This window comes from Tiliqua scincoides, chromosome 5, assembly GCF_035046505.1.
Source record: "Tiliqua scincoides isolate rTilSci1 chromosome 5, rTilSci1.hap2, whole genome shotgun sequence".
Taxonomy (NCBI): domain Eukaryota; kingdom Metazoa; phylum Chordata; class Lepidosauria; order Squamata; family Scincidae; genus Tiliqua; species Tiliqua scincoides.
Genome location: NC_089825.1, coordinates 137,050,549 through 137,064,592, shown reverse-complemented (window position 1 = coordinate 137,064,592; position 14,044 = coordinate 137,050,549). Strand labels below are relative to the sequence as shown.

Sequence of the window (14,044 nt, the reverse complement as noted above, 5' to 3'; positions counted from 1 at the left end):
CATACCATGGTAGCCCTCATTTCAGCTGGATATTGAATACCACACAGTGATAACTAGAAGTGAGGACACCAAGTGTCCAAGTGCTGGACAGCTTTGAATCAAATCTATATCTTATGGGGAAAAGATGTCAAGAACAGATTTCAACTGTCCATTTGTACCAATATGCTGTGTCAGTATGTGTCCGTTTCTTAACTGTACTGTGCCTAGTGAGACATGACATCCAAAACTCTGGTCTCTGAAGCTTTTTCTGCTTTCTTTCCTGGACAGTCACAGCCCCTCTCGAGGTGTAACCCACCCTGCCATCCTGGGTATCATAAGAGTAAGTTGGAAGGGGAGCCATTTTGCTGCTACGAGTGCCTTCCGTGCCCACAAGGGAAAATATCCGATCAGAATGGTGAGAGACATGCTGCGTAGAACAGTATCAGTTACACTGGGTGGGAAGCTTGACAAAGGAGGGGTTAGGATCTTTTGTGCACCATCACCACCAAATCAACCCTGCCGTGCAGCTTCCCCGCTCCCTTTCTCCCCCCATCCAGTTTCACGCCTAGCCTGCCCCATTACCACCACCACCCCATGGTTGCCTTCCCTAGTCGGATGGGCACGGCAGGGCCCTCTTGCAGCAGCACTCACAGAATGCTCCACACTCCATCGGCAGCCATTTTACAACCATGGAAGTGACTTCCACTGTCATAATAAGCTCAGCAGCACAACCCAATTGGGCTGCCAGTGCATCGTACCAAAGGTGAGAAGTTGCCCTCCTTGATGAGGTGCTTTTTCCCCCTTGGTTGCAGGTTCTTAAGATATGAATTGCCTCTGAGTAGAATTTCATGAAAGCAACATTGTTTCAGTAAGCTAATTTTTCTAAGGTTTTGAGCCAGCCACCCTCATTCAGTGCTTTATAATTCCAAGCGCTGATCAATGTAGGGTGCAGGCTGGCCCCCGTATCCACATAATCTAATATCAGCTGTTCTGGTTATCTGCGGATATGCCCCCCGCCCTTTACTGTCAATAAGCAGCTTACTCAGCAAAGATTTCTTGCTAAAACAAGTCGCTATAAGCATTTGCGCTCATAGTGCGATGTGAACAGGCTGCCAAAACACTTGATGAAACCAGCTCAAATGCTAAACTGGAAGTGGTTAACTTCCGCTTCCTGTCTAGCAATAGAGACAGATTAATTATTTAGAATGTTGGCAGCCTGTTCACGTTGCACCATGAGCTTATAGCAACTTCTTTAAACAAGAAAACTTTGACAGGTAAGCAGCTTAACAATGTGAATGCAGGCATGGGGGTTAGTGCTGCATGGGGGGCACCATTGAAACAGGTGTCAGGTGTATCTGTGATTTCCGTATTTGCAGGGCTTTTGTGGTACAGATCCTTTCCATATATGGGAGAATGCCTGTACTATACGCAGCTTTTCTCATTTTTCTCATTTTTCTCATTTTTCTCATTTTCTCTTTTCTCTGAAAAGACATGGACGACTGTTTTGAATGCGCAGGAGATCAATATCCCAACCGTAATAAGGATAACTGCATTCCAAAGGTTTACAGCTTCTTGTCTTATGAAGAGCCTTTGGGGATCACTTTGACTATGTTCACACTTTCTTTTTATTTCATCACTGCTTTGATCCTCCGAATATTCATTAAGCACCAGGACACTCCCATTGTCAAAGCCAACAACCGGAGCCTCACCTACGCTCTTCTCATGTCCCTCCTGCTCTGCTTCCTTTGTGCTCTGCTGTTCCTTGGACAACCCAAAGCAGCCTCATGCCTGCTTCGACAAACTGCTTTTGGTATCGTCTTCTCAGTGGCCGTGTCCTGTGTGTTGGCCAAAACCATCACTGTGGTTTTGGCTTTCATGGCCACCAAACCAGGGTCCAGGGTGAGGAAATGGGTGGGAAATAAATTGGCAACCGTGATCGTCCTTTCCTGCTCCTTCCTTCAAGTCATCATCTGTACGGTGTGGCTGGCAACTTCCCCTCCATTCCCACATCTTGACACGCACTCAGTGACTGGAGTAATTGTAGAGGAATGTAATGAAGGCTCCACTCTCGAGTTTTACTGTGTCTTGGGCTTTCTGGGTCTCCTTTCCGTTATCAGCTTCACTGTGGCTTTCTTAGCCAGGAAGTTGCCAGACACCTTCAATGAAGCCAAGTTCATCACCTTCAGCATGTTGGTCTTTTGCAGTTTGGTTATCCTTTGCTTCCTCCTACTTGAGCACCAAGGGGAAGTACATGGTGGCTGTGGAGATCTTCTCCATCTTAGCTTCTGGGGCTGGTTTACTGTTTTGTATCTTTGCCCCCAAATGATTCATTATAGTGCTAAGGCCTGAATTGAATGAAAGGGGGCAACTGATAGGAAGAAAGGAATATAATATCTAAAATTTGTGGACCCAATCTAGTTCCAGTTAACTGTTTCTTACCAAAAGTTAGTCCAATGTACTTAGAGGTGCAGTGTTGTAACCTTGATTGTACAAATAAATGCCTAACAGGGGATACAGAACTCATTTTTGCAGCCCCTCCCATGCAGTGGGTTTGAACAGCATTTCACAAACTGTGGGTCCATGTGCCACATATGGGTCACAACGCCATGTGTGCCAGACCCAACACAATGCTCCTGGTAGTGCTACAATGCGTAATTGGGAAGTTGTGGAGTCCTCTTCACCAGGCCTGTGACCCACTTTATTGACCTCTGCAGGCCTGAGAATGTCCCACAGAACCAACTAGAAGCAACTTTTGGTTTGTGGACACAATTTCTCGTTTTACCGGAAATTGCTTCCAATGTTTCTGCAGGGCATTCTGAGGCTTGCAGATGCCAATATAGTGAGTCATGGGTCTGGCACGACCCAGCCTAGGCCTCTGGGGCCTGCCAAATGGTTCTGCGACACTGCCAAGGGTGTGGGGAGGATGAAATGTGTTGTGGCGCTGAAATGTTTGGCAACCATTGGGTTAGAACATTATCTCCAGCTTAGCTTTCATTACATCTTTCAGCTCTTGCCAAGTTTACCTGGTTCAAATCAACATGTTTTCTTCTGACATGTCTCAGGGTGTCCACAACACTCAGGAGATTATTTTCTCCCCTTGTCATTATCAAATTAAATATGATGACTTGACCGATTTCTCCAGATCTCATGGGAATAACTGCTCTCTTCAGAAACATCTAAATATATGGCACAATCTGGATACGGTGAATGAGTTTACAAAAGGTAGATAGTCCTAGAGGATGTTGCAATTCATGGTGTTACTATTAACATGCCTGCCTCAAGGAGTGTACAGTGCCCCTATTACGAAGTGTGCCAGAGGCGAGCATGTTCCTCTCCATTACAGTTATTATGAGTCTGGAGACTTCATCATTGGTGGCATTATTTCTCAAAGCTACCTGATTTCTGACCCACAAACTTTCAGAAGACATCCATCTCAGGGACTGCTTGATGATCGCCTGTAAGGAGTTGACTTTCCTGAACCTTGCATGCATGTTTCAGATATTATGCTCAGACAGGCTGATTGGGCAGGTTGAGATGGGATTGAGATAGTCATGATTGCGATGGGAATGAATGGCGAGACTGGCATTTTAAGAAATTCCTTATCGTAAAGCTAATCTTTTTGAATGACATGTAATACAGCATTAAACTGTTCCAATTTTTAGTTGGGTGACTAGCTGAGTGGGTGATGGGAATGCTGAGGATGCTATTTGTCTTGATTTTAGGAATGCATTTGACAAGTGATGTATTGAGTTTCATATGAATGCCAGCAAACAGCTGAATCCGAACTAGATATGCAGCCAGGTCAATGGATTGCAGGCTGCGTCATACAGGAGGATATACCGCTATTCAACAGAAAGTTCACAAAGCGGTTTACTGAGAAAATCAAACAAACAACTCCAAAAGGACTCACAATCTAAAAAGATGCAAAAGAACACCAGCAGACAGCCACTAGAAAACACGCTGCTGGAGTGAGGAGGGCCAGTTACTCTCCCCCTGCTAAATAAAAGAAGGGCACCCACTTAAAAAGTGCCACTTACTGAGTTAGCAGGGGTTAAGGGAGCATTTGTTCCCTTACCCGTGGGGCAAGTCTCTGTTGCCCCAATGTACCTCCTTGGAGTGTTCCAACCATTTTGCTGCAGCAGAAGTGAGGAGAATAAGGGAGAGGGAAGAGGAGAAGTAATGGGGATGGAGTCCTTCCATATGCTGGTGTCACTGGGATCCATCCCCTCTCTCCTGCATTCCACCTCCCGTCCTCCTTTTCCCACATGCCTCATTCCATCCCTTTCCTGACCCGCTCCCCCCACCACCCACCCTCACAGCCAACATACCTGCATTGCTTCTGGGGACACTTGTGTAAACCACCCTGAATTGGCTTCCTCCTCTCTGGGTGGTCCCTGAGAGAGTCACTGTGCCCAACACAACTTGAAGGAAATGGGCACAGATGCAGTCGCATGGATCAGCAGTGAGCCTTTGGGCAGCTGCCTAAGTACCCCAACCTCTGATGCAAGTCCTGGCAGTTTCAGTAATTTTAAAAAAAAATGTCTAGCTGGCAAGCATCTATGGATTTTCCTTCTGTGCTTCCTTTCCATGATTGCTTCCATATGCGGGAGGCTCCACTGCGTCTAGCAAAGCTTCCTTAAATTTAAGTGTAGTTAATGTCATATTGTGGAGTAAATGTGTTGCAATGTCATATCACTTTCTTCGTAGTCACTCAGAATTGCCAGCTATGATTCAGAGAAGTATACATTCCAGGTCTAGGCGCCAATGGCTCTTCGCACTTCATCGATTGTGGCTATTCTTTTTTTGTAGTGTCATTACCAAATATATGTTGGATTTCAAAGTGGAAAAGTGTTATCCTTAAACATACCCACTGTGATAGAACATGCAACTCTCATTGTAGGGTATATATTCAGACCTACCAGCATATCCTGGCCTTGGAATTTGCCGTGAAGGCAATCAATGAAAATCCCCAGATCTTACCCAATGTCACTTTGGGCTTCAACATCTATAATAGTTATTTCTCAGCTAGCTGGACGTACTTTGCCTCACTAGGACTTCTCTCCACAAAGGGCAAATTCAACCCCAACTACAAGTGTGACCTACAAGACAATGTAGTAGCTGTCACTGGGGGGCCCAACTCTCCCATGTGGAACTACATAGCAAACATTCTGTGTAACTACAAGATACCACAGGTAAGCTGCCATCAGATTTCATTAAACTGCAGACAAGTGTAAGCTGAGGGCCAGTTGTTTGATCATCTGGAATGAGAGTTAGATCAATATGCACAAATATCTACGGCTCTTTAAGCAGCAAGTTTTATAAGTGAACTTTCCATTCATAAATATTACCCTGATAGCTGGTGATAGCCTGTGTCCCCCCACTTTTGCCACCCCCAGGCTCATTTGTACATGCACCTGTGTAGATGAAGGGACAGGGCAGCTTGGGGGTGAGTAAGCAAGGGAGACAACATGTGTCCAACGCAGAGAGGGGGAACAGTGCCATCCACACCTCCCTTCCCTCTACTTAGAAGCAGAGCTGACCTTAGAAGCTGCGGGGAAACATTTGTTGTGGGGCCCCAGGTTCACAGCCACGATCTGTAGTATCATCATAGAGCTATAAATATCACTTATAGATGTTTTAAATCTATGAAAGGATGGAAAGCAATGAAAACGTGCTTAAAAAATGTGTGTGAGTTAATGCACCAAATGTATCCAAGCTCATTTTAATATAAATCATATACTAGGCTAGAGTCAAATTTCCTAGCACGGGGCCCAATTTGCAACAATCAGTCCAATTAGCCTAAGGCTGGACCTACTTACAAGAGGTCTGCCTGCAGCCTCTCTCTCTCTCCTCAGTGTGGCTTCTAATTGAAGTGAGCATGAGTGGTGTGGGCTGGGAAGGAGAGGCTGCCTGTAGAAGTCTGATATGTGAATGGGCAATTCCAAGTCTAGGAAGGGAGGAGGGGTTCCCCACCTCCCTTTCTCTTCACTTTTCCTTTGCCGCTCCTGTTCTTTTCAAACAGAGGGGGAGAGGCGGTGTGTGGATCTCCAGTCAGTCAAGCTGAAAGGGTGAGGGAACCTCTTTCCTCCTCCCTAGCCATGGAATGCGAACCTGCTAAACCATCTATGAACAGCGCTGCTCCTCATTGAAAGTCACACAGAGGAAGGAGGGAGGCTGAATGCCTTGTTCTGGAAAGAATCTGGACAAGTGTGTACCTGTAAGGGTCTGAGAAGAACATAAGTTGTTCTCCCTCTAATTTATTGGCATGTTTTTACAACTTTAGTGCACCTCATTCCCCACATTGGGAAGCCTTGTGCTTCCTCATGCCCTTTTCCCCAGCTACCATCTCTCTTTAGGTCTGTAATCAGTCTTGCTTTCTCTGAAGTCACTACATTCCTCCTCCCTTCTTTTGATAGCATCCATCTTTTCACCATGCCTTTCGTCTCTCCAGATCTGTGAAGCCTTGTTTACTCACATGGTAAGAAAAGCCCTGCTGGATCAGGCCAAAGGCCCACCTAGTCCAGCTTCCTGTGTCTCACAGTGGCCCACAAGATGCCTCAGGGAGCACACAAGACAAAAATAGTGTCTCAGAATACCTCCAGACTCTGGTGGTCGTATCCAGAGGTCATAGTGCTTGTAGTGAACTGGACTTGCATATTCACTTATCATGGGTTTCAGTATCCATGGGAGGCCCAGGAATGGATCCCCTGTGGATACCAAGATCCCACCTGTACTCTCATAACCCTCTCGCAGAAAGAGAGACACAAGCATTTGTTTCTGTGTAGACATGTATCATTCCATTTTTTAATGCTCTCCAGCTCGTATATGGCTCTGTCCCAGTTCTGAATCATGAAACCAAGGCTGTTTTCTTTCACCGGATGTTTCCAAAAAGTGACCATCAATATAAGGGATTTCTCAAGTTGCTGCTGCATTTCAGGTGGACGTGGGTTGGGGTGATTTATATACCTAGTGACAGTGGAGAGTGGTTTGTTCAGAACGTGCTCCCCACATTCACCCAAGAAGGCATCTGCTTTGCTTTCATAGAAGCCTTGCCCAAAGAATCTTTCTCCAATGAAATCTATGAAACGGTGGAGTTGTGGCATGGGGCATACAAAACGGTATTAGGAAGCACTGCCACTGTTATGCTCTTATATGGTGAAATTCAGATCACTGCACTTTTTAGATTGTTCCCCCTCATGAAAGAATATGAGGATGCACCAATGAAGACAAAAGGCAAAGTTTGGATTATGCCGGCCCAGTCGGATTTCACATCACTTCCCTTTGAAAGAACTTTCAGTGTGGAGTGCATGCATGGCGCCATCTCCTTTGCAGTGCCCTCAAAGGAGGTTTTGGGATTTCAGACATTCCTTCAGAGCAGAAACCCTGCCTCAGATAGAGAAGACGGCTTTATCAAGTTCTTCTGGGAACAGGCCTTTGATTGTTTTTTCCCCGACTCTAACAAAGACAATGACAATGGAAATCCCTGCAGTGGGGAAGAGAAGTTGGAGACTCTCCCCTCATCTGTCTTTGAAGTGAGCATGACTGCCCACAGCTACAGTGTCTACAATGCAGTCTATGCTGTGGCACATGCTTTGCATGCCCTTCATTCATCCCAGTTGAACCACAGAACAAAAGTGAACAATGAGAGATGGAAGTTTCTGAATCAGCAGCCATGGCAGGTAATGTCCAGAGCACATCATCTCTATCCGTGCAACCACTGTTGGTTGTCCCATAAATCTGTAAAATATTCTCCATTGATGTCAGCACTAAACTTTTGGAATTTAAGAGTAAATTCACCTGCCATTTTCAATGAGTAGTTTGGCCCTGAAATTTTGATTTGTTGTTTGTTTAAAAATACAAAACAACAACAACAAAACCTTGATTTGTGGCTATGGGAGCTCAAGCAGAGTTGTGAGAGAGATGCAATAGTGGCATCATTTACACCAATGACTCCGGAATGTTACGGAGGGGGGGGGGATTTTATTTTATATTAAAATACAGTTTTGGTGGGATTACGCACACTTTAGTACATATATTAACATATATGAACACTTTCACATTGCTGTACATATATACTAACATTTATGAACACTTATACATCATGTAAGTATGTAGAGAGAAATTTATTTTTATTTAAAATATTTTTGAAATATTTTTGAAAGAATCTTGATTTACACTATCTTGAATTGTTTCACTTTAACCTTTCAAATGAAATACAGGTGTGCACCGCTTAACAACTGTTTGTTTAACGACAGACCCCATATATGACGGTGGTCAAAGCACAATAAAGATGCTCTTAATGAGGTAATCACATTTCCCATAGCCTGCAGCAAAGGGTCTGTTTACACAACAGAGAGGCTCTTAATGCAAAGAAGAGAGAGTCTGTCTCCAGTAGCCTGTGCAGCCAGCTAGTGACTGGCAGGGAGTGTCTGCACAACAAAGGCAATAGATTGGACTGAATGTTCACTTAATGATATAATTGCATAAAAATGGGGATTGGAGAATGTATCTAAGTGGCGCACACCTGTAATATTAAGAGCCACATTGTCTTACATAAAGATGCTGCTCATATTTCTCACCAATCATTAGCTTTGGGTATTTCCTCATTCTTGAATATCACGATTAATTGCCTTCTTCTGCATCAATTTAGCTCCATCGCTACCTGAGAAGTTCCATGTTCAACAACAGTGTTGGAGACACACTTTCCTTTGATGAAAATGGGGAAGTGATAACCGGGTTTGATATTATCAACTGGATCACATTCGCAAACCGGAGCTTTCGGAGAGTTAAAGTCGGAAGGATAGACCCCATGGGACCTGAGGTTCAAATGTTCACCATTGCTGAAGATGACATTGTGTGGCCCAGCATCTATGACCAGGTAGAGATTTCACCTTTCAAGGTGAAAGAATCCCTTTCACCATTTTGTAAGCTGTTCTTCACCACATAGCCTGTACCCAATTGCACTGAAATCGTTCTATCTCTGTGTCTTGTCAATCAGATGAGGTTGACCCAGATTCTGATTCTATATCCCAAATCTTCACTTTGAAAAAGGTTGTCCCTGTCAGGTTTACATGATTCACTTGAATGGGAATGTTGTCAGAGCAATATTGCCATTCATGTGATTCATGAAATCATGTGAAACAATGGAATTAACAGCTGAGCACTAATCAAGGGGTAACCTGCCACTCATATGTTCCAATGGAGAAGACTTTGGGTAAAGTCTGGAGACAGTAAAAATAATTGTCCGATGAATGTTGTCATATCCCCCAAACTCTACAGCACTCTGGTCTGAGTTGGACATTGCAGGGCACTTAGTACTAACTAGAAGTAATGTGACCAAATGCTGGACATCTGTGAATAAAGCCTACATTATTTAGGCAGAAGTCAGGAATATCAGGTTGCAACTTTCTGTTTGTAGCAGTTCCGTTCAGTCATGCCAGCATTACTCAGTTCTTAAAAGTAAAGTGATCAGTGAAATATAAAGTCCAAACTATGTCTTCTGAACATATAGTATGTTTAAATGCTTTCATAATGTTTTTCTGCTTTTGTTTACGGACAGGCACAACCCCTTTCTCTTTGTAATGGCCATTGCCATTCTGGCTATAGCAGGAGAAAGGTGGAAGGACAACCCTTTTGCTGCTATGATTGCCTCCAATGTCCAGAAGGGAAGATTTCAGATCAGAATGGTAGGACGTGCCCTGCTTAGAGTTCATCAAATACATTGATGATAATCCAGAAATTTTCCTATGGTGGGTAGCCCAATCCTGAGCAGCCTGGCGCACTGGACTGCAGCAGTGACAAAAAGGGCTGCAGCCACATTCAGCGCACTCCAGGCAGAAGCCGGTGGCTCCTCGGGAGAAGGGAACATTCATCCCTTTCCCTGCTGGTAAAGCAAGTAGCCCTGCAGTGGAACTACAGGTTGAGACTAATTATTTGCATGGGTTCCGTTCCAAGCAGTCATGTGGATAAAAAAAACATGCACTATAGCAAATCAATTTTAAAAAAAAGTTTCTTTGCTCCAGTGATTGAAAAACAGCCTTGCTGACCTTTTGACTCTAAGATAACAGTCATTAAGAAGACAATCCATCAGCACTTCTCTCAGCTCCTCCCTTCACCAATATAAAATGATGATGTATCTTTCAAATGCTGGAGGAGGGGAGGGGTCTGAAGGAGAGAGAAGGATTGATGGATTGTTAGCCTGCTGCCCTCTCTCTCTCTCTCTCTCTCTCTCTCTCTCTCTCTCTCTCTCTCTCTCTCTCTCTCTCTCTCTCTCTCTCTCTCATTAAGGAGGCTGTTGTTAAAGGACTGTTCAGTTTTTTAAACTGATTTTAAAGGGGTGCATTTTTCCCCTTCTCCAGGGATCAGCACATTCTTCCTCATTTGCAGGGGCCATTCGTGTTGAGTGAAATCCGTATATAAAAAATCCATGTATAAATAGGCTGGATCTTTCCTCGATTCTATGGCAACCCAAAGGTCAGCGTAGACTCAAGAGCCTCTGTGTTGGACACTGAGCCCAACACAGAGGCTCTCTGGATCTGGTGGAGTGAAGCCTCACTGGTCCCGCCTCCCTCCCACCCTACTCCCTCCCCTCGGAACGGCTTCTCCCCACTCTCTCCCCACCCTCCCTCCATCTCCCCCCTTCCCGGAATGTCACTTCTCCACCTCCCCCATGCCTCCATCTACCTCGCCACTGGTTGACGGTTCACACCCCCCAAAAGCCTCATTTCCCTTGTATTTAAACAATTGTTCAGAATTCATCATGATGAACACTGATCAGAGAGCCTGAGCTGATGGAATCAGTGATATGTGCACTTCTGGGTACAGCAGCACCCATTTCACAGAAACAGAAAAGGGAACTTTTGACTTATGCAGACATGTTGAAAGTATTGAAAAGTTCTCCTTTGTGTTGCCTAAGGTGAGAATAATGCATCTTGGTAATGAACGACAGGAGCCAACAATCTGGATTGGTTGTGGTTAACTGGGATTTCCAAATATACTTGGTTGAGAAAGGTAGAAACATATTTGCATTGGAACCTTTCAGCACTCATTTAAGACAGCGGTCACCAAAGTCACATCTGCTGTTTGACGAAAATGCAGTCCCCATCCAGAACGGAACTTACCATTCAGCCTCTGTGTCTCAAGTATTTCCAGTAGATCTGGGCACCGGGATGCTCTGGGCAGTTGCCTCTGTTTCCTGGTGGCCCAGAAGGCTGTGAAACAGGACATCCAGGCAGATATGACTGCCCAGAGTGTCCCAGAGCCCAGTTCTACTGGAAATGCTTGCAGCGTGGAAACTGCTAGGTTCTACTCATGGAGAAAAGGACTTTCCCCAAACCCTGGATCTGGCCCTTGGTTCAGGGTTTGGAAAGCCCTGATTCAGGACTTTCTAGTAATCCTTAAGTACATCACTGAACTCTATCCTGAGGGCCCAGTTATAGAAAATCCCCATGTTCTTTTTTTCAGACATGGACGACTGTTTTCACTGCCCAGAAGATCAATATCCCAGTAAGGACCAGGTTTTGTGCATTCCAAAGGAAATGACCTTCTTGTCTTATGAAGAAACTTTGGGGATCATTTTAGCAGCTCTGGCTTTTTCCTTTTCTTTCATCACTGCTTTGGTGCTTGGGATCTTCATGAAGAACAAGGACACTCCCATAGTCAAAGCCAACAACCGGAACCTCACCTACGTTCTTCTCGCCTCCCTCTTGCTCGCCTTCCTTTCTGCTTTCCTGTTCATCGGTCGACCTGAGAAACTGACATGCCTCCTTCGACAAACTGCTTTTGGCCTCATCTTCTCAGTGGCTGTTTCTTGTGTGTTGGCCAAAACCATCATTGTGGTTCTGGCTTTCCTGGCCACCAAACCAGGGTCCAGTATAAGGAAATGGGTGGGCACAAGACTGGCTTTCTCCATAGTTCTTTCTTGCTTCCTAATGCAAGCCACGATTTGTACTGTATGGTTAGCAAAGTCTCCCCCATTCCCAGATTTTGATATGCACTCAGTGGCAACAGAAATTGTGCTGGAATGCAATGAAGGTTCAGCTGTCATGTTTTACTGCATTTTGAGCTTTATGGGTTTCCTGGCCATAATCAGCTTTGTTGTGGCTTTCCTAGCCAGGAAGTTGCCAGACAGCTTTAACGAAGCCAAGTTCATCACCTTCAGCATGCTGGTCTTTTGCAGTGTTTGGTTGTCTTTTGTGCCAACCTACCTGAGTACCAAAGGAAAACACTTGGTGGCTGTGGAGATCTTCTCCATCTTGGCCTCCAGTTTGGGGCTCCTGTTTTGTATCTTCTCCCCCAAGTGCTACATCATCATAGTGAGGCCTGAACTGAATGAAAGGGGGCAGCTAATTAGAAGAAGGAAGTAAGAAATCTTAAATGATGTGGACCCAAAATAGCAAAATTTCATTGTGGCTAAGGCCGCAATCTGATACACACTAACCTGGGAGTAGGTCTCATTGAACCCAGTGGGATTTACTTCTGAGTTGACGTTAACTGGGGTGGGCAGGCCAGTTCTATGGAAATGCCACTGCACTGATGCCTTGTGGCATATACTGCATCCTGCAGGGGAATCGAGGTCTCCTTAAGGTAAAGGGACATTTGTTCCTTTGCCCTGAGGAAATCCCTAGCCACTGTAACAGGTCTACTCAAACCTGTGTCTGCTAAATTGCTGGCACAAGTTTAAGGAGACCTATGTTGGAAAATCTTACCTGAGAAGGTGAGCAGATATGGTTTGCTAGCGCTGCTGATCCTGCCCCCTTCCAGAACCAGTTTGCCTCCACACCCTTCCCCCTTCTCATTAGTCCTTTCCTGCCCCTCCCCTTACCTGCTTCTGCGTACCGTGTTCCTTATACTAGCAGGCCTTCCTGCAATAGCCCCAAATGTACGCTGTCACAAAGTGCTTTATGGCACTTTTATGACAGCCTGAGCTGGGAAGCATGCACCTTAGGCTGTAAATACTTTTATAAGCAATGCGGATTAAATCAAACACAACTGAATACCCACATGGGACTCGATTGTGAGGGATCCAATTTGTTTGTTTGTTTGTTTGTTTTGTACTTCTTTTAATATTTGAATGGAGAAGTTGTGAAAAGAGCAGAGTTAACCTAGCAGTGAATGAAAATTTAGGTTGTATGTATAGAATTATTTCTTGTTCCATCCCTTGGGCCGCAGTCCTAACCCACTTTCCAGCATTGTCTTAAGGGCAATGCAACTCCGAGGTAATGGAACCAACATTGCCTTACCTTGAGGGGGCCTCTATGACTGCCCCCAACTGCAGGATGCAGCACATGCCCCACTGCACAGCTATGCCAGCGCTGGAAAGTTGGTTAGGACTGCGCCCTTAGTCAAATAAAAGTTGCTTCACTGGCGTAGCTAGAGGGGGTGTAAAACACTAAGTTTTGCAGGCACCTGAACATGCCTGCAAGTGGCACCTCCCCCATGCTTTGGCGCCATTCCGGGTGGGGGGAGCAGATCGGAGGTATTTGCCCGGAGTGACTCCGAAGTGAGTCCCCCTGCCCAGAGTGACTCCGAATGGAAGGGGGGGCACTTGCACAGCGCATTCAACTGCCTGCAAAACTTAGCGCTTTGCACCCCCTCTGACTATGCCACTGGGTTATCTTATGATACTTTGTGGTGTAATTCTTCCAATTGCAGAACTGTCTTCATAACTGGGCAATATCAGGGCTTCACACAATAAAAAGAGGAATTTCAAGATGAAACTGGTTGTGCTTTTTTTCCCTATTCCTCTCCATTCCTTGTCATTGCTGTACTAATCAAATATAGAAAATGACAAAACAAAATGAAAATAAAATTACTTTCCAGCATCACTTTAAACATTGTATAATCTGTGTCATGGTATTCTGCCATGCACCTTAAAGCAGTGCTTCTCAAACTGTGGGTTGGGACCCACTAGGTGGGTCGCGAGCCAATTTCAGGCGTGTCCCCATTATTTCAATATTTTATATTTACTATATTAGACTTGATGCTCCCATGGTATGTGACTGCATTTAAGGAAATGTGACAGACCTGTACTTTTAACAAGCTACTATGTATATTCTTTTAACAG

The 14,044-nt window shown here is 44.9% G+C and overlaps 1 protein-coding gene across 1 annotated transcript; it reads left to right on the top strand.

Moving 5' to 3' along the window:
* The first annotated feature begins 3,218 nt into the window (after positions 1–3,218).
* On the top strand, positions 3,219–12,344 carry LOC136653781 (vomeronasal type-2 receptor 26-like). Its single transcript, XM_066630661.1, has 6 exons — positions 3,219–3,436; positions 4,994–5,171; positions 6,798–7,658; positions 8,630–8,857; positions 9,539–9,665; positions 11,443–12,344. The coding sequence occupies exons 1-6, from the start codon at positions 3,219–3,221 to the stop codon at positions 12,342–12,344; spliced, it is 2,514 nt and encodes an 837-aa protein (XP_066486758.1).
* Positions 12,345–14,044: the final 1,700 nt, after the last annotated feature.

Excerpts from the sequence above, each read along its gene's own strand:
- LOC136653781 (XM_066630661.1), top strand. The coding sequence starts at position 3,219 with ATGTTGCAATTCATGGTGTTACTATTAACATGCCTGCCTCAAGGAGTG. Across the intron at positions 7,659-8,629 it reads TGAATCAGCAGCCATGGCAG|CTCCATCGCTACCTGAGAAG; the intron begins GTAATGTCCAGA and ends GCATCAATTTAG. Across the intron at positions 9,666-11,442 it reads GAAGATTTCAGATCAGAATG|ACATGGACGACTGTTTTCAC; the intron begins GTAGGACGTGCC and ends TCTTTTTTTCAG.